Raw genomic sequence first — 20,590 nt, forward strand, 5'->3', positions numbered from 1 at the left:
CAGATGCCTGTCCTTCACAAAGGCGTCCAACCGATCTTGTTCTTTCTGTGTAGCTGTCAACAGATCATCCTCAATGTCTTGGGTGGCCAAGTCCTTGTTTGCAATGTTTTGTAATGTCTGAGGCATGTTACTTGAGAAAAGGCCAAATCCCTTCAAAACTAAAACCAATGCATCTTCATATCTCAAATCCAACTTCATTCTGACTTTCATTGTCTTATTGTGAACATAGTTTTCGTTGCCTAGAAGACCAAAAGCAACTTTTATGTCGTAGGAAAGTTGAGATGGAGATTGAAAGACCAGACCCGTATCCACGAGGAGATAGGGCGCCGCCCCTCCTAAATTTTTACTGACCCCTCAAAATTTTCACGGTAGACTTGTAAATCAACTATAATATGGTGATGAAATATAATATGGTTGGATCGGGCTCCCCCTAACTTCTACCAGCCTCTCCTACATTTTTGGACTGGCTACGGACCTGTGAAAGACAGAGCTCATCTGCTGAGAGCTTATACCAATTATGCATTCACCTTTCTTCCCAATGCAACCAAGCCACTTGTGACTCTAATCTGGGTAAACTTGGTTGAAATGCAGTGGCGAATGACTAACAATAAAGCTACCAGCTCCAAACTCCTCCTTGACCTCTTCTGGAAGCTGGTGCATTTCGCTCAGGTAGATGGTGTCCCAGCGAGCATAGTTCACGTGATTGTGGTGCATAAACTATGTCAACATTCGTTGGAACCGTGGAGACGGAGGTCCCAAATTTCATCCCTCTGAACACAAGTAAACATTAGAACTATGTGGACCATCTGCATATATCCCCACCAAAACATAAAGTTCAAGATCTTGTTATTTTGCAATGAAAGCTGGTATGATCTCTGTAAACTGTTCTGATTAAAACAGTGACACGAGTTCTTCAATATGTCACTTTTTATATTCTGAATCATATTTTTAGTTCTGGATTATTCTCTTCTGTGAAGCTTAGCAACTGTGGAAGTAATAAAGCTTGAAGAGTGATCTTGTGGGCTCTCATTCCTTTCGTGTAAGATGTTCGTGTTAGTACCTGCTCGGCAGTTTTTGCCCCAATTAGGTTGCTCAACCTAAGCTTCCAATAACTTTGATGATTGTACATGTATATTGGAACATATTCCGTCCTTATTGTTAATAAAAAAAACTCTTGTGAGGAATGTTAGTTATAGTGAACTTAAGTTCTAAGTCTTCTCCCATCTAGCGACTTTCATATAACTCTGCAATGTACCTGTCAATCTCGATATAGGGCTACGTACAAAACATTGCGTAGTGTCTACATTTTTTCCTGTGAATATTACAAAACATCAGGGACCTAAGTTCGATGGCATACAGTGGATCAGTATTACTTAGATATTGAACTTTGCAAAAATGTTGTATGCCAACCTTTCCTCGCGAATGCCCACTAAATACAGATTCTTTGGTGTCCAGAGTATACTGGAAGGTGATTGCCAGGGAGGAGCTAATCAGAAACAGGATAGAAATATACGGGGCATTTCGAAACAACCCCGACAACGTTTGCGAGCTGATTCCTGACACCAAGATAAGACAAAAAAGTATAGACCAATCTGGGTGCACAAATATTTTATTTCGACGTTGTGACCAGCCGAAAATCTGTCGGAAAAATGCAAAAACCAGCCATAACTCGAGAACAAAATGTCGGATCAGACTCTGACGAAAAGGGAATGTCTATTATTTTTAGCCGTAGCTTCCATTAATGCACAACTCGATGTGGTATGGGAGCTGAGCAAGGGTCACCCCAAAGAAATTGAAGAATTTCTGAGATATTTTATCAAACGTTGACTGAGACAAATTAACTATAATTGAATATGATATTTCAACTAACAAAACTCTTAGAATGTGATCCCAGTTACAAGAACATCGTTAGGATTCGAAAAAGTAAAGATACACATATTTGATTGATCTACTTTATCTCAGTGCAGAATCAGCTATCGAGGAAGAACTGAAATTATATGAAGTCTATAACGTTTAAATGTTATGCCTTCTAGGCTAATGAAGATAGAGAGATCACGCTATATGGGTAACGTATTCGACTTTGGCATAGGAGACCCGCTTTCGATTCCCGGCAGGAGTGCAAGCGGTACGGATCTCACGTTAATCCGTAGCTCAATGAACTTTGCTACCGAAAGGATGCTACACTCAAATCCGATCCAATAATAATAGAGACAGAAAATAGATAGAAGCTAATTATTGGGAAATAATTCGTGAAACCAAAATGTAGGTGAAAACAGGATAATCCTGAGAAAACTCACGATTACGATGGTGTCCACTACGAACTTTCATAGTCTGGAATCGAACGAGGTCCATCCCGCACAAGAGGTAAGCGCTTTACCACTAAGGCACCGTGCTACTTTGGAAAAAGCACTATGATTCTGATAGAAGTACCGATCTAGTAAATACTATGCATGATACCAATATACAAAAAAAAAAAAAAACAGTCAGAATGTTAAATTCGTAGTTTCCTTCGTCGGAAACGGTAAGTACGTTCTTCTAAGACAGTTATTTTTAACTGGTTGCCCGCGTCTCTTAGGGGTTGGAAGGGCACGGTGACTTAGTGATAAACAACTTGCCTCTGGTACGTAGGGTCCCTGGTTCGATCACCGGCCAAGTAACTTTGTGGTAGACACCATCGTATTATGTCTGTGTTTTTTCTCGGGATACTCCAATTTCCTTCCACATTCTCATTGCACCATATCTTCCATCATCATTCACTTACCTTAATCATTGTCTCCCTTAGCCTAAAGAGCATAATCGTGGATCGTTAAACTGAAATATTTCATTTTATTTTTCAGGGGTTGCTTACAGTTTGGCGATGGACCACTGTTAAGATAGTCTTTAATACGTTGTATTATAGTTGCTATCATTTGTAAGGAAGAATAAGTCTATAAGGCTCATAACTTCCGAAATGCTGACGATTACAGTTGTACGTTGATTGTAAGAAATGCTAATGGTACGAACTAAATTCAATTTGTGTGTCTTTTAGCGTTATTAGTTGTATTATGAACAACAAATGGTTCAGACAATTTTCTGTTGATGGAGGAACGGGGGAAAATAATTCTATAATGACTGAGTAAAAAGGCTCATAGCCAGGTGAAGAAAACGTAATGACAGGATAGTGCATCGAAAAATAGCACAGGTTACTTCAATTCATATTTGATAAGTTCTACACATTAATTTGTGAGGATATGTACTGAGCACTATTCATATTAGCATATTTCACATTACTATTAAATAGGCGTTTCAAGGTCATTTCAACAAGACCTACGTAGTCAACAGTAATGAGCTAAATTGCATCGATTGCTTCATTGAGTCAGTAACTATTTCTTAACCCTTTCGGGACGGAAAAATTTGTAACATCTTCATTAATCCCCACCAAACTCAAACCGCAAACATAGGAAATACGCACTCTCGTATGGGATTGACACATCTGTACGACTCATGTAATCCGTAAAATTGTAGTGAACCGTCCTCGGCCGATGAAATGAAATGCAACCCAAAAATATATAATTATTAGTGATTGTAGTTGGTACCCGCACAACCCGCACAATCGTGAGGGTACGTCCCGAAAGAGTCAACCTATAAAATATTCAATGAAACCTATTTTAAATTGGGATGAAACTGATACAGGAACTCACTGAAAGATTCTTAACCATGGCGACGCCAATTTTAATTGAGTGATGGTAAGCGGAGGGACAGAAAAAACTAGGAGACAGCAAATTTTTGTATTGCTATGAAAAAGGTAATTTTATATTACTTCACCTATATCATATAATTTGTCTGCGGGAGGCAGGCGTCGTCACCGGGAATGGATTCTCCTCTGTTGTCACTGATTCTTAACTTTTACGTAATCGCAAATATATTTGGGGTATTAGGACATGAAAAGTGGAAGGGCACCGCTAACAAAACATGTGTATGAAAGTTCTACTAGAAGAACTTACAAGAGTAAGACGTAAAAGACAGTCAGATAACATATATAATAAACTTAGAAGTTCATATAATAGTAAGTTAAACAGTGAATTAGTTCAGGAATGTAAATACACTAAGGATATATTCTAAAATTTAAAAAAAAAATGAAAGAAAAAGAAAGATGAGAGAGAGATTAAAGTAATGGATTGGTTATAAAATACAACGCATTCTTAATAATTACACTTTCAAATGCTGTGCTCTCCCATGCATCATACATATTTCAGTATTTTCCGAAAACGATAAGTCATAAACTCAGTGAATATATCTATCGGAAGGGCAGTTCCCCCTCGGAAAATTTATTCTGCTCCGAGACAAACTAGATTAATCAAACAAATGTATCTCTTCTAATTTGGACAATGTAGCACGATTTTTGTTCTTTGATAATGTACTTGATTTTAGCCCATTTTCCTTAGTCAACTGTTGATAAAATATCCCAGGAATTTTTCAGTTTCTTTGAGAATCACACTTGCGCCGCCCCTGCACCACATACAATTGTGTATTAATGGAATCTATGACTAAAAATAATGAACTTTTCCTTTTACTAAACTTGGATCCGACATTTTGTTCTCGAGTTGTGGCTGTTTTTGCATTTTTCCGACGGATTTTCGGCTGATCATAGCGCCAAAAGGAATCATTTGTGCACCCAAGTTGGTCTATACTTGTCGTCTTATTTTATTGTCAGGAATCAGCACCAAATTGTTGGTGTTTTTTCAAATACACTGTATATTTTAATGAATTGTTCTGCAGATATATGAAAGTAGTAGATATGCTTTATGAGATTCACTGTTCAACAACGAAAATGTAAATTGAACAAAATCAGCTAATTCTTATTGATTTTGTGGTGCTGATCACGAATTTGAAAGTTATTTTCGAATATTAGCTCTACTTTTCGTTTTACCGGCATGTCTAATAATAACGCTTTAAAAATAAATATATTCGCTTCGTTTGGGGTAAAATGTTACACTAATCCGGCAACACTGGAGAAACTATATGAACGCTTGGTTTCATTGTGTTCCTTATCTCAGTAGTGTTCTGCTATTGTTAGAAAAGACAGGCTGAGTGCAGTTATCAGCGTTTTGAGTGTGACGTTTGGGTAGTACAGGACATAAAAATACAACTACAAGTACGCAAAAATATTGGTATTTCGAATGTATATTTTTAAAAAGTTGTAGGAACTATTTCAAGTGACATTTTGAGGATTTCAATAAACAAAAATGCCGCGAAATTGTGTAAACAGTGTGGATAGCTTCTGCTACGTGTGTGGGGAAGTGACATTTTCCTCACAAAAGCAGACTATAACACCACTAATAAGAAAAGCCTATCAATATTACTTTGGTTGTAAAATTGGAGACCAAGATAAATCTTGGGCACCCCACATTGTGTGTAACACTTGTGCCAGCAAGCTAAGAAATTGGATTAATGGGAAGGGGCGCTCAATGCCTTTTGCAGTGCCTATGATTTGGAGGGAGCCAAGCGACCACATCAGAGACTGTTATTTTTGTATGGTTCCTTCCGTCAAGAAGGGAATTTCCACGAAGAAGAAGCGGGCCTTGATCTATCCTAACATTCCTTCTGCAATGCGCCCTGTTCCACATGGAGAAAGACTACCTGTTCCTGACCCACCTAAAGTATACGATTTTTTTTCTGATGATGATCAAGAAGTTGAAGCTCCTGAATCAAGTACTTCGAAGGACCCTACCTTTGTTGTAGAAGAACCTCCATGTGAACCACATAGACTTACTCAAGAGGAACTAAGTGATCTAATCAGAGACTTGGACCTCTCGAGAAGCAAAGTCGAAATTTTAGCGTCACGCTTAAAGCAATGGAATTTATTGCAGGAAAAAGTAAATATTTCAGTGTATCGGAATAGGGAGATGATGTTCACTTCATTTTTTACTATGGAAGACAATTTGTGGCATGTACAGATGTAAATGGTCTCATGAGGGCACTTAAAATTAATTACGAACCTACGGAGTGGAGGCTCTTTATAGATTCGTCCAAGGTGAGTTTAAAGGCAGTGCTTTTACATATTGGAAATGAACTTCCTTCAATTCCTATAGGTTACGCAGTTCATATGAAGGAGTCTTATGAAAACTTGAAACGTTTACTTCAAGCCATTAAATATTACGATTTTCAGTGGCTCATTTGTGGTGACCTTAAAGTAATAGCACTGTTGCTAGGTATGCAGTTAGGGTATACAAAGTATTGTTGCTTTATATGTGAATGGGACAGTAGAGATCGTGGATCTCATTACCTCAAAAGTGATTGGAGTACCAGAGAAACTCTTCAGCCGGGAGTGAAAAATGTGAAGCATGAACCACTGGTAGATCGTAACCGAATTTTGCTTCACCCTCTACATATTAAATTAGGTCTTATGAAAAGTTTTGTTAAGAGCATGAACCAAGAGGATGAGGCCTATAAGTACCTAAGAGGACAATTCCCTCGAAAAAGTGATGCCAAAGTTAAAGAGGGTGTTTTCATAGGGCCACAGATTAGGCAACTATTCAAAGATCACAAGTTCGACGAAATTCTCCAAGGTGAGGAGAAAGCTGCGTGGGAAAGCTTGAAGAGTGTTTTTTCACAGTTCTTGGGAAGACACCGAGCAACAAATTACAAACAACTGGTAGCAAAGTGTTTATTGTGCTACGAAAATCTTGGTTGCAATATGTCTCTGAAACTCCACTTTCTTCATTCCCATCTAGACTTCTTTCCCGAAGATTGTGGAGCAGTAAGTGACGAACATGGTGAGCGTTTCCATCAAGATATTGCAGCCATGAAGAAGAGATATGAGGGAAAGTAGAGTTCTAACATATTGGCCGACTACTGTTGAACTATTGCAAGGGATGCTCCAGATGTAACCTACAAAAGGCAAGCCAAGCGAAGACGCTCAAAATAAAATAAACATAATCCTGTACAAGGGATCACTTGAAACTTTTGTCTACATTGCAGTGTAGTTCTTGCACAAAAAGGTATTTGTACATATTTTTCATGTTTTGATGTTAATACTGATTTTTATTACAGAATTGTTAATGTTTAACTTGACCACGGTTACTTTATTTTCTATATCGCTGTGAAACTGGTATTTGCGCAATTTTGAAAAAGGAAGTACAAGGGTATAGAAAGCTATAGGTTAGGGCACTTCTTAATTCCCCAGTTTATCACATCACAGTGAAATAGATAAAAAAAAAGTGAAATGTAGGTTTTTACAAGGATTTTGCTTAAATGTTCTATAAATATTAATACATTTGTATCTATACAGCTACTGTTGTACAAGGGCGTTTTTTTCACAACCTGAGCTAAGAAAATTCTTCTATTATCATTTCCTTTCATATTATGTTTAAATGAATGTAAAAATCGCAATTTCAAAGAATTTACATACTTTCGATCAAAATTTGTTGAACAGTGTTATAATACGCGGTGGGAAATTAGAATAGAAAACAGAGATTTTCAATATTGATTGAAATATACTGAAACTAGATTATTGATTTTCTTATGTACGAAAGATTAATACATAGAGTATTTCTTTTCTGAAATGTGCGTACGATTTCACGATTTCTTAGTGTTGGTTGGTAAAATGCTAGTAAAAAATCCCTCCTTAGTGCAGAAATTCCCTCATTGAATCTTATCTCCATTTTAGGCGAGACGGGATTAGGCAAGATGGAAATTCCCATCTCTCCTAAAATGGCAGACATTCTTATCTTGGAGACATCTGTGACTGATAAATCGTTAGGCGATATGGGAGGACAACCTTTACTGTCCCTGTGTTGCACAGTTCCATCCAGCAGCAGCATTTCAGGTTTTTCTTGGGGAAGCAAGATCTCCGATATAAATATAATTTCACATTTTTCGTTAATATAGAATATTATTGTACTATTGATTAAGATGGTATATTTCTCAAACTCTTGAAAGGGGAGCAATTACTTTCTCCATTCCTCTTCATATTTACCAAAGTCGTATTCAAACTACAATCACGAAACAGTATTATATTGATTTGTTTAGTTGAGTTATTATTATTATTATTATTATTATTATTATTATTATTATTATTATTATTATTATTATTATTATTATTATTATTATTATTATTATTATTACAGGTATCAAAGGCAGATCATCGATATTCCAGTTCCCTGGTAAGTACATAAAGACAATTAAATAATCTGAATTACTTAAATCAAATATCTTTCCATTATAACCGCAAGATTTCCGAGAATGTATGATATTGTTGCTAAAAGAAAGCAACTTTACTTTAACGATATTAACATGTTTCATGCAGTTCAGTTCATTTTTGTTCTAAAACTACCTTTCCATAATTTCCTCGTGGAAATTATGGATTGTTCTTCATGTTGTGAAAGTATATATTGTTCACTTCTTGATCTAAAAACATTTTGATTGTTTATCAGTGAAACAAAGCGATTTATTATAGAAGTATATCTGAGTACGTCATATTCAAATCGCCGTTTGTCTTACCAAGTCCGAGTTGTTGAAGATAGACTATAATACGTGTTTGTCCCATTGGTGATCCGAGCGAACGTTAAATAATAATAATGATCATGAAAAGCCTAAACATGGAACGGTCATTAATCTAAACCATAAAACACTTTTGTTGCATTTAGTCAATATACTAAGCAATTTACTCCAAAGTTAGTTGTTTGATATATTTCTCCTCGGATCCTATCCAACAGCCAGGGTCATCGCACAGTATCTCTTAGAGCAATGGTTCTTAACCTTTTTGACTGACGACACACTACTGAACGCCCATGAGACTGTGACACAGTTAGTTGAAATCTTATTATAATAACATAAATTATAGTAATGCAAAACTATAAATTTCTATGAAGTAGTGACTTTACGTATTATTAAGTATTATTGCTGTCGCTGGAGACGTTGACTGGTACATTCCATCTCAAAATTGATTTAAACTAATTAATTAATGTGTACTGATTTTGAAATTTAAAAATTCTACTGTTAAAAATCTCAACTACACACAATATCTTATTTAACCTCTTTATTCTATATTTGTGCCTACACTTTAATCTCAATTCCTTAAATCAATCGTGTTTCGTAAATCCACTATCTTTACTTACATCATAATATAAATTTTATTTAACATTCATAACATTCCTCTAATCTTGTCTTAACATAACTCAAATCTATCCATTTTTTGTTTGCACATATTACTCTCTTAACCACGTAACGGTCTAGTATCATCTTTGTAAGCACTTTGTGCCATTCTCCATTATCCAATATCCAACACCTACGACAGACCTTATGTGACTGCTTGACACACCAGAGTGTCGCGACATACCTGTTGAGAACCACTGTCTTAGAGCATTGTTTAGCACAATTTACAGAACCGAGGGAAATTTGAGTGATTGTGTTCTTTAGATTCCCCTTCTGCACGCTTTTTTTGCAGTTATCTTGGGTAATTCAATGCTTTGTCATGTACTTTCTGAAACTTCCTCAGTGGGCAAATTCATGATTTTGCTCAAACTTTCCCTCAGAAGAAGGGGAAAAATAAGTCAGAGTCGAATAGAAAACCTGGAAGAAAGTGCTAGGAATAACTAACTCTATGACCTATGGAACCCGAAAGTTTAATGTTACATTTACAAAAACTTTCCATTGACTTCTTTCCGTAGCCAACTGATGCTGAGTTGCACCAATCGAGGATTAGGGCCTAAGATCGGATAAGATAATCCGTTGAATGTTTTCTTTAAATTATTGGATAAGAACCTTACATCGTTGCACTAATAGTTTGTGAGAAAGGATTATCCACAAATAATTGGAAGTTGCATAAAACTATGACGATTACTACATGGCGTCATGTAATAACGTTCGTTTGATTGATTAAAACTGCGTGCAACAACTGAAAACTGATACGCGTAGCATTTGGCAAGAAAAGATATTTACGTGTAGTGTTGTTCTATATACCATGTTAGTGATTTGTAGTGGACGTAATCTCTTGTTGTTACTTGATATGGAAAGAAAGCGAGCGGAAAACTTCACTCCTTCGGAAGGCGAATATGTCTTAATGCTGGTGTACAAGGACAAACATATCCTTGAAAAGAAAAAGAAAAAGGAAAGAAACTGGGTAAAACTTCCAGAATGTGCTAGCAAATTTAGTGCAAGGATGGGAACAATTCTAGTTTATGACACACACATTTAAATGTTCCAATTTACTACTCTCGTTAATTTTTTTCACGGTTATTGCTGCAGTATTTAATATACGTACAAGGACATATTCAACGCCAATAAAGCATAATTACGTATAAAGATTTAAAATGCCAACAGGTCTATTAAATGAATGAATCAGAACAATCATCTGTAGAATAAAACTATCATATCAATGTCTTTATTTTCTATCTATGTTAAAGTTCATTTTTTATAAAAGATTCTTTTTTTAAAATAATTAGTTCAATTACTATTTCTGACAGGAAAAAAGTATGAGTGCATAGGGTAGAAACAGTAGAAATAATGCGAGCGAAAAAAAGTTAATAATTTCTCGTAAAAATTGCAAAATATGGCATTTTGCCACAGTTACCGTACTTTAACCATGACTTTTTTCAAGTGATCCAGCAACGATAGCAGAACTTTTTGATTGTCATGGGAGCCTGACATAGAAAACATATTTTCTCTTGAGTACGGTAAGGCCATGCATGCGTTCTCTATAAAATCACCCACTGATCAGTTTTTTTTTTTTGTTTTTTTTTTTATCTACCAAAATGGAGTGAGATGATACAGCTCTCTCTCTTATGCCATGGCCATCACTAAAATGTAACATTATTTCTGAAGCAATATAATCTAAGCTTTTAATCGACCACTTCACTTTGGCAATTCAAACAGAAAAGAGGCATTTAAGATCGTGACATCATTTCATCTACGCACACTTAGAAAAAAAATACACATATATATATATGCTACTTGCAATTTCCATTCGAAGTATCTCCCTTCTTTCCATTGACCTGTATAACATATAGTCACGTTTCTTGGTATCAGAACAGATGTTAAAGATTATTACGATTGTATAGTAGCGTACCATAGCAATCAATTATTTCTTATACAGTAGGTGAGCGTACTAACCGGTTGTTCTTTGCTCTATTACCGTTAAGGTGATTTGGTCATTATTACCAATTAGGATATACCAAGGTCGATTTGTTTTTTTCTGGATAAATGTAATCTTTTTTAAAAAAATATATTGTACTTGATCTATGTCTTCTGGGATAACTGTCGAGAAATGCTAACTCGTGTAGGTTGGTCTCTTAAATCATCAGAGAAGGACGTAACACGTAACACCCACTTATTGGTGATTTTTATTTCCAATTCTGATATTTTTAAGTGGTTTCTGGTAAGATGCGCAAAGTGAGACTTCTTGAGGAAGAAGTAATTTATTTTCATTATATTTTTATAATAATTTGCGCGATTATAGGATTAACGAAGGGTTTTAATGGGAATTGTGTTTTTAGTGCAGTCGATTCTCTTGATTTAGTGCGTGATTTTAAATCAACTGGTTTCATACAGTGGTGTATACTGGTTTCATGGTTTGCAGAGGCGGATTTAGTTCGGGGCCCAGCTCCCCAGTTTTTTGAGTGACACAAATAATTTAAGCTATTATTTATATATTTTTGAAAGCTTATAGTAAACTCATGATATACCAATCATAGTCTGGGTTCTGACTGCCCCCCCCAGTTTTTAACTTCTAGATCCGCCAGTGATGGCTTGGGGTACCTCTGATCTTTATAATACGTTATTATTAGTAATAATAATACTGCACATAAATATGGGTAGCAATGGACAAATATGGATTGAGATTTTTGGTTGACCACCACTATTGTTTCCCGCTTTAGGCCCTAACTAAAGCATAATCATACCCCGGTAGCTTGCACCAATAAAATATTAATCTCTATCGACATAGCTTCCATCAAGAATCACCTTTGTTGCCCACGCTTTATCATATAAGGAGTAGTTATTTCAGAAGGTTTCGTCCCGGAGAGACTTTCAATACACTGGGAGTAAAGGTAGTACTGCGAAAATACTAAGTTAAGCAGGATTGCAAATATGCTTTGGGGGAGTTTAATTGCTCCCAGGGGAATATATTCTCCCTCGGGCCACCCCTTGAAATCGTTACTGCAGACAACATTTAGCTAGTTGTAAAACAAATGAGCTTCAATTTGTCCTTTATTAATTTGCAACACTGAAGAAAAATTCCGATTTTGTTATTTAACCTTAAATCTAGTGATTGGGGTGCTAATTTTTACGCTTGAAAACAAACCTTCTATTAACTACGATCACTCTATTCTGTAACAAAAATGCTCACAAAAATTAGCCGATGATGTTACGCTAACAAATCGCTCACCAGAGTAATGACAACCCAATCTCCAATTAATTCTCAGATACCATGAAAATAATTGCTGTCATTACTCTACAACTTCTATTTACTCTATGGCTCGTAACCACGGAACGTTTAGTGGTAACCAGATTAGCCTGCCAACCTATGTAAATACGTAGAAGTGATACGATTCTTATTGTTGCCCACTAGACTGCGATCTCTATACCGTTACCAGAGCCGTAGCTAAGGGGGGGCCAGCGGGGCGCCCGCCCCGGGCGCTGATAGCAAGGGGGCGCCGAACGAGCAAGGAAAAAGAAAAAGTGGTGTTGGACATGAGTAAAAGATGAGTTGCGCCAGAAAGTATTGGCGCCCTATTAGATTAATATTGCTGTCGGTTATCAATGAAATACGTAGATTTCTTTAAAATTTGCTTGCTCGCTTCGCTCGCAATCCAAGAGATTAAATAACTCACAAGTTTTACTTATTACTTGAAGAGTTATTATAGATTATTTCTTAATGACATGTGGTATACAAGGTGCCGAGTAATGACTTATAGCGTACGCAGGAGCATTTTCAAAACCAGAAACGAGCAAAGTCATATTCGGCGTTTTGACAGTGATGAGTTTGCTTAGTTCAAAACGTTTTTCTACCCAATCGGATTGATCACGAAGCACAATGGGGCCAAAGCACTGAATTCTTGGCAAAAATAAGAATTCGTAATATGAAGCAGAAAATTGAAAGAAAACCAATTAGTTCGGTGTGTGCAGTGGCTACAATAATGTTATTTCGACATTATTTCATCAAGAACATAGTTTTACATCATAAAAGGAAATATTCCTTATATTCGCTCTTAAATTATGTAACAGATTATATGATTGGCATAAACAAACGCGTGGGCAATATGCTTTGGTTTGTCAATTTACGATTGGTTTACATTCTTACGCATGAAAGGAAAAAGTGTACTTATTCATTTTACAAGTGAAGAGTAATAAAATTGAAGAGAAGTTCTTGCTTCTCAAATTATTTCAAAGTTGTGGAGGATTCGTTATGACAATGAAGATGCAAGGACGCTTCAATATAAAAATTATTTCATCACAAGTTCTCGACATGAATATATTATCAGATGTATTAAACATATTATGATTTACACGCATCAGTAACCTGTTTCATATATTGCATCGTGCATTACGTGAGCTCATTTCAGGGCTTGATTGGAACACTCTGAGTTCGAGCGAGCGGAGGTTCATTATTAGTTGATTTCAATGTCACTTCTGTACACGCATCACAAAAATCACAATACTGAATTGATAAACATCATTTTTAATATTGATCTATCTTATGGTCCATAAATTGTTTATATGCTTTTAGTACCACAGTATTTTCCAAATATGATATTAAGTAGGGGATTATCATAGTGATGTGATAATGATATTAGCATCAACATGATTTGAAATATGATTATTGACTACACATCACATCAACATTCTAAATATACAAAACGATACATACATATCGGCCGTGTCACCATTTTCACCAGCCACTGAATATCTACATGCAATGGAGGAACAGTCGCATTCAAAGTCAATTTCCTATCTTCTGTCACTAAGCAGCGCCTCTCCGGCTTCAGCGGATAACCAAATTTACACGTCCCATGAGTTCATTGTGAACTGCTATCACTTCTTTACCTGCACACTATCTTATGTGTACACTATTAAGGTTTCATTATAACAAATTATATCGAGTCAATCTTTTACTTCATTTTTCGAGTTTTTGCTAAGAATTGTCTGGTTTGGCCCCGGTGAGAATGAAGGTATGAAAGTGAGGAGAGTGAAGAGACACATTCAAGCTGCTGTTTGCGCGGGAAAATTAAAAATAAAGGTAAACGAGAGGAACAATAACATTTTCGAATTTCAAGCAGTTGTAGAATAGGGGCTTAAGGGGTCAGAACTTAGCCAAACGAAATTCGACTTTTTCAGACTCTTATCACTACCAATGATTTATTTTAAAATTCCATTGACATATCAAATGCTTCCAATTTGGAGGTATTTATTGAGGTCAGTTTTCATCAATTTTTTTGTATCGCCAGCATATTATTTTGTGCATAAGTGTCTAGTTGTGTGATGTTTTTATCTATCTACATACATATAAAAGATAAGTACACACACTCTTTATGCATGTACGTATTAGTGTATTTTAATATGTTAATTAATAAGAAATACCTTAAATTCAGAACTTTCGCTCATTAAGAAATTAAGTAATTACTATAATTTCAGACATTTCAGCAGCCAAAGTACATTTTAGATTTTAAGTACAAACATTGAACATATTCTTCACCTCCATCGATCAATATTTAGAAATTTACAAAGAAGGCTCCTTCTGAATTTTCATTACCTTTCACAAAATATTTCTTACCGTAAAAAGATCGAAATTAAAATACTATTGATGTGGTCACATACAGAATAAAATTAAAATTTTACAATTATTACTGGAAATTAATACTGTCACCCATTTCGAACAATTTAAAAACACATAGTTTTTAATATATTGAAATTTCATTTCTTATCGATAGTATGAAACGCTGTAAATAGTTATAACATTCCATAACTGTTCTCCTAGTGAATCTGTATACAACTAAAGGTAGTTTTGTCAAGTTTACCAAAAAGTCCAAAATAACACTCTTGAAAACAGCTCTTATTTGAAAAAGGATACATAATGATCGTTTTTAGTTGTTGCAATAGTCTTCTAAGAAGATTAATAACAACAAAGGCTTCTTTTCTTATATATATACAGGGCCCTTCCAGGATCGTCTGAGGGGATGTGCACCAACATCCATAGGCGCCGACTTGAAGAAAATATTGGGAGGGCCAACAATGAATAAATATATCATTATATTCAGTCGTTTTATATCAACTGCTTGATGAAGGCCCCTTCTCCCCTCCCCCCACGGACCTCTTTCCGCTGCATCCGCTCCGCTGGGAAATTCACGACCTAAGTCAAATTTGTCTCAAGGCATTAAAACAAATTCAAGTTCAAAATTTGGGAACTTCACTGGAAGTTTACACATCACATTGATCTTCACTTTTCATATCAGTGCTGCCAGAGTGTTGGTTGAAGCTTCAGTGCTCTATTAAACACAGTTTTGAAAATGATGTTTTCTATCGAATAAGAGGACTGTTCTTAATATTGAATTATAGGTACGACAAAGTTTACGACAGAAATTCTTGCTCCTCCTTGTTAATTTTTCCTCGACTTTATTATATTGGGGGGGGGGGGGGGGCGAGGACCCTACCTTTAAATATTGAAGGGGCCAAAAGTGTTCTGCCCCCCAAAGTCGGCGCCTATGCCAATATCTACCAAAATAACCAATCACACTGAAACTCTTCAAAGTGACAGGCGACAATATTCTTTACCCCTGACAACACTGATGAATAGAACGGGGGAGGGGGGGAGTATTTTAAAGAGGGTCGCCAGTCTTATGCAGGAAAAAATGTTCTCTCCTCGTGGTTTCTGTTTTCTTCCCTACTTGAGAAATGTTATATTGTTTTGCTTAGTGAATACTTTCCCTTCAACCTTTAGAAAATCGACTTAAACTCTTTTTTTCTTCAAAGCTCTGTCCAAACGGAAACACGATAGAAGAAAGTTTCGGAAAGTGTTGCTATTTTCCCTGGTAGCTTCTCATTTTAGATACTGTACATTTACAACGAAGGGGGTTGCACGTGTACCTTTGCACCCCCCTAAATCAGGCCCTGTATATATATGAATAATGATTGGTAAGATGAGTGTAGGGGGCGCCGAATTCTACTTCGCCCCGGGCGCCGAAATCTCTAGCTACGGCTCTGACCGTTACCACGTCGCGAACCTCGTAAGGAAGCGAGACGAACTGTATACAAATCTGATAATGTTTGTGAAAATTTAGAGGAACTTGTACCATTCAAAAAAGATAATAAACTAAACTTATTAATATAAATGAGTACATATGTTATATCAATATTAACTACCTTTTACGCGAATGTTTTAGGTATCCCGTATCCCCAATTACGGATATGATTTTATTCAGCTTAATAAGACTTAACAATTGCTAGTATGTATATACTAGCAGAATACCCGTTCTTCGCACGGGGAGAATACGTTTCATTTTGGAGATAAAGGGCTGAATTTGGATTTAAATGGAATTTAAAATGTCACTGTTCCCCTCAGCAACCCCGAAAACTATGGATTCGGCACTAATATTAGTCATTTTTGATCATTTTTATGTATCTCCCGCTCCCCTTCCCCAAGTTGCGATTCTGAATTTGTATTTAAACGGCATCGAAGTGTCACTGTTCATCTCAGTGACCCTGAAAACTGGATTCGACACTAATATAGGTCATTTTCGATCATTTCTAATATCTCAATCCTCCAATTCCCCGCCAAAGTGAAACGATAAAAAACCATCCAAGGCCTGAACCTCATCTATGTTGAAAATTTGATTGAGATCGGTCGGGTGGTTCAAGAGTTATTAAGTCACAAACGTAGTCACTTTCATTTGAATGCATTTTTAAGTTTCTCCTCTCCCCTAAGTTCTACCATAAAAGCGAAATGAAAAAAAAATCCAGGCTCGAACTTCATCTATGTGTCAAATTTAATCGAGATCAGTCTCGTAGTTCAGGAGTTATTAGGTGTTATTTATTTTTATGTATCTCCCTTCTCCCCCTCCCCTACGTCGTACCGTCAAAGTGAAATGAAAAAAAAAAACTATCCCAGGTTCGAACCTCATCTACATTGAAAATTTGATGGAGGTCGGTCGGGTAATTCAAGAGATACAAAGTCACAAACACTTATATATACATATGTAACAGAAATAACAACCAATGCAAAAGCAATTACTACAAATTAATATTCATATAGCTACACTTTTGGCCGATCTCATTTCTACGCATAATTTGTTGATTTAAGAGATAAAATCTCTTTAGGGTTCTATCCAGGCATGTTTGGGTCCAGATACTGTATTCTAACGTAGCTAAACGGGCTCATTAAACCAGTAGAGCAGACTATAGTTAGCAATTTCTTTCCTTACGACATGGTTTAAAAGGATATATTGGAAACGGAAATTGGGAACTTGCGGTGAAGAGATAAGAGCATGGTACCAAATATACAGGAACTGGATAACTATAGCTTCATATACAAATTCACTCTGTATATTCACTTGCAAGAAAAATTACTTGCTTATGCCTACTACTGTTTTTTCAAATACAAGTTATTCTGTTTCTTGTATAGTATTATCAAAAAATCTGGTCATCGGCACGTTTTCATATTACTAGGATTCTGAAATTAAACATATATTTGGCTACGGACTCTTGCAAGATACACGAAAAGGCAGTGTTCTAATTTGGCTTAAACACATGTTTCACTTCGTCTCTTGTAAGATATACGAAAAGTCGGTGTTCTAATTTGGCTTAAACATGTGTTTCACTACGAACTCGTGCAAGATACATAAGATGTCAAAGTGTGGGAATTTGGCTTATAGACTCTTGCAAGATACGATATACGAAAAGTCGAAGTGTTTTATTTAGCTTACACATGTGTTGGCCTAGAGGTTCTTGCAAGATACATAAGAATCAAAGTGCTGTAATTTGCCTTAGATAAGTGCTTGAATACAGGTTCTTGCAAGATACACGATAAGTTAAAATGTAATTTGGCTTATAAATTTATCTTTGAGTACGGCTCTTCCAAGATACACGAAAAGTCAATATTGTAATTGGACAAAATTTACTTAAATGTTTCATCATCACTTCTACCCTGCCTTGAAAGTGCCAATATAGTTTGATTGCGCTCTTTAAAAACTTGTTAAATCTTTAGCCATACATTGTTTAAAATACTTTCTTAAATCTGATAAACCGTTTCTTATCTATGCACCGAAAATATCTTTTCTTAGAAATAAGAGTTTGAAACTCTCATTAATGAGAAATGAAGAAAAAGTAGATAAGGTTGTATAAAGCGAAACGAGAAAATATATTTTTACTTTCCTTATGAATGAGAATTGCCAAATCTCATTTCTAAGAAAATATTGTCTCGGTGCACAGATAAGGAACGGTTTCTCAATATTTAAGTAATTATTTTTAACAGTATAAGTGCTAACGTATTAGCGTTCCAGATATAAAACACTACGGCTATTCTTTGGTATATGTTGTCCTAGGTTTCATGCTCGGTGGAAGACGAGTAGCTTTCATTGATCATTGGATAACTTTACATGTGAAAATAAATCATCACACAATGGACCTCCCTGGTATAATGGTAGGTAAACTTGAAAACTAGATGAATAGGCTACATTACAAGAAATTGCTTATACGATTAGAGGAAATTAACTCAGAAGAAGACGTCTATATAAATATGCATGAGATATCTTATTATTTTGTGTGCATTGCGGTAAGTCATGCTCTGATGATCTGAAAGTTCGTACACATTATCGGGTCTCTAATCACAGATATTGACATATGAAGAGGACAAGAATGTCAATAACAAATTTTCCGTGACATGGAATGCATGTAGCGCCGCCCACCACAGTAGTAACTATAAAAATAATCAATTTTAATTCGCGACACTTATTGTGTTTACTGTAGCGAACAAGAGAACGGTATATAACAATACAAATACTGTATTTTCTTTATATATAGTATTTGTAGTGGCACTTTTTCTTTTAAATACATTTCACAAGCATAAGATATATGATACAGGGTGTATCAAAAGTCCGGGACCAAGAATCAAATTCGTTAGGAGTAAAGATATGGAAAAAACATGACGGAGAGAAAAGCTGTTAGAAGCAGGTAGTTTTAATATAAAATGTTGGATTTTCTCCAAGCGCAGCAGCCGTTTCAGCTCCATGTTGGTAAGGCGTCCTGTCTTACATGAAACGGCAACGTTGCCAGTTTAACAGGCTGGTTCTTTGGGACCTCACCATACCGACAATGCAGGATTCGAAATGTTCTAGGTTCCTTCACACAACGATGTATACGTTCCTCATGTAATTTATGTGTACCCTTGCGTTCCATTTGAACAGATTGCTGAATTGGTAACCCTACTTTTTCATTTAACATAGAGAATCTTGCCAGCAGTGGCCGTGATTGGACGTTAAACGTTGGGGAAGACATGATGTGAATATTTGTATATCAATGTTAGTTTTCCTGGTTGCTCCTATGTTTGACGAAAGGTTGCATAACTAATGCAAGTAGATACTAGTTATTTGTACTCTCTAACAACGAAAGTATACCTACGAGATTTGATTACTTGCTCATGAATATCTTAAAATTCTGTCTGGAAAATTGTATGATCAGATTATTTAATAACAAATTTGCAAAACAATCAATAGAAAGAATAATATTAATCAAAGTAATGAATAATCAGGTTTGTTTTGTAGAAGTTATATTGATACTTGGAATTAATGAACAACTTATATTTTTAATTCCACACGTGCCATTAAATGTATGTTATTAGTCTTAGAAAATGAAAGACAGTAAATACAAGCATGTGCTACAACATTTAAAGGCATACGCAATTGCAATATTAATTGCTTTGAATTGCAATTAAAACGCAATTCCTGTAGCTTTCTTAACTTAACGGAAAGACAAATAACCAATACGTACTCACGAAACGGCAAATATTATATGGCATCATTTTTTTCTATGAACCAGCAATACAAATAAAAACTTTACATTACTAAATGAAACTATATACATTAAGCAGTCACTTCAAAAACATAGGGGGGGGGGCAACTTCGCACCTAATCACCGCCCCTGCTTACCAGTATAGAGGTATAGAGTCCAAACTGCTTATGTGATGGGAAAAATTGCACTGAAAAACGTTTTAGATTGAGTACAGTCTATTTCCGACATTTTTCTTCTATTGCCATTTTTTCATGCTTTACTCATAACGGAATTGCCTTATGCACTCAGATTTTTGACACCTGGCATATACGTATATTGGGTGTATCTCGGTGCTGAATGAAACGCTAAATTCAAATCAAACCATACCAAAAAAATCCAATATTTAGTACTGAAATTAGTCCAGATCTTTCGTTTGCTTCTTTGTTGAAGTTTATCGTCCTTGTTCAGTACCGAGGCTATATGAGAGAGGGCCTACGCTTTAAAGTGGAATCCAAACCACCTTAAGATCTCTCTGCGCACTCATCTGTGATGCTGGAGACCCGGTTTGATTCCCAGTAGGAGGCCATGTGATTCGGATATCACGTTAAACTGCACGTCCACTTCTCTTATCGAC

The 20,590-nt window shown here is 35.9% G+C and overlaps 1 protein-coding gene across 1 annotated transcript in view; it reads left to right on the forward strand.

Annotated features, from left to right (window-relative positions):
* LOC145681443 (uncharacterized) overlaps positions 1–20,590 on the forward strand; it is a 245,612-nt gene that overhangs the window by 39,137 nt on the left and 185,885 nt on the right. Inside the window, exon 2 of the mRNA XM_081753088.1 lies at positions 8,109–8,144. Coding sequence (XP_081609214.1) covers positions 8,109–8,144 — 36 coding nt within the window. The remainder of the gene's footprint in view (positions 1–8,108; positions 8,145–20,590) is intronic.

Source organism: Thermobia domestica, chromosome 3 (genome assembly GCF_964235325.1).
Source record: "Thermobia domestica chromosome 3, izTheDome1.hap1.1, whole genome shotgun sequence".
In the NCBI taxonomy this organism is placed as follows: Eukaryota; Metazoa; Arthropoda; class Insecta; order Zygentoma; family Lepismatidae; genus Thermobia; species Thermobia domestica.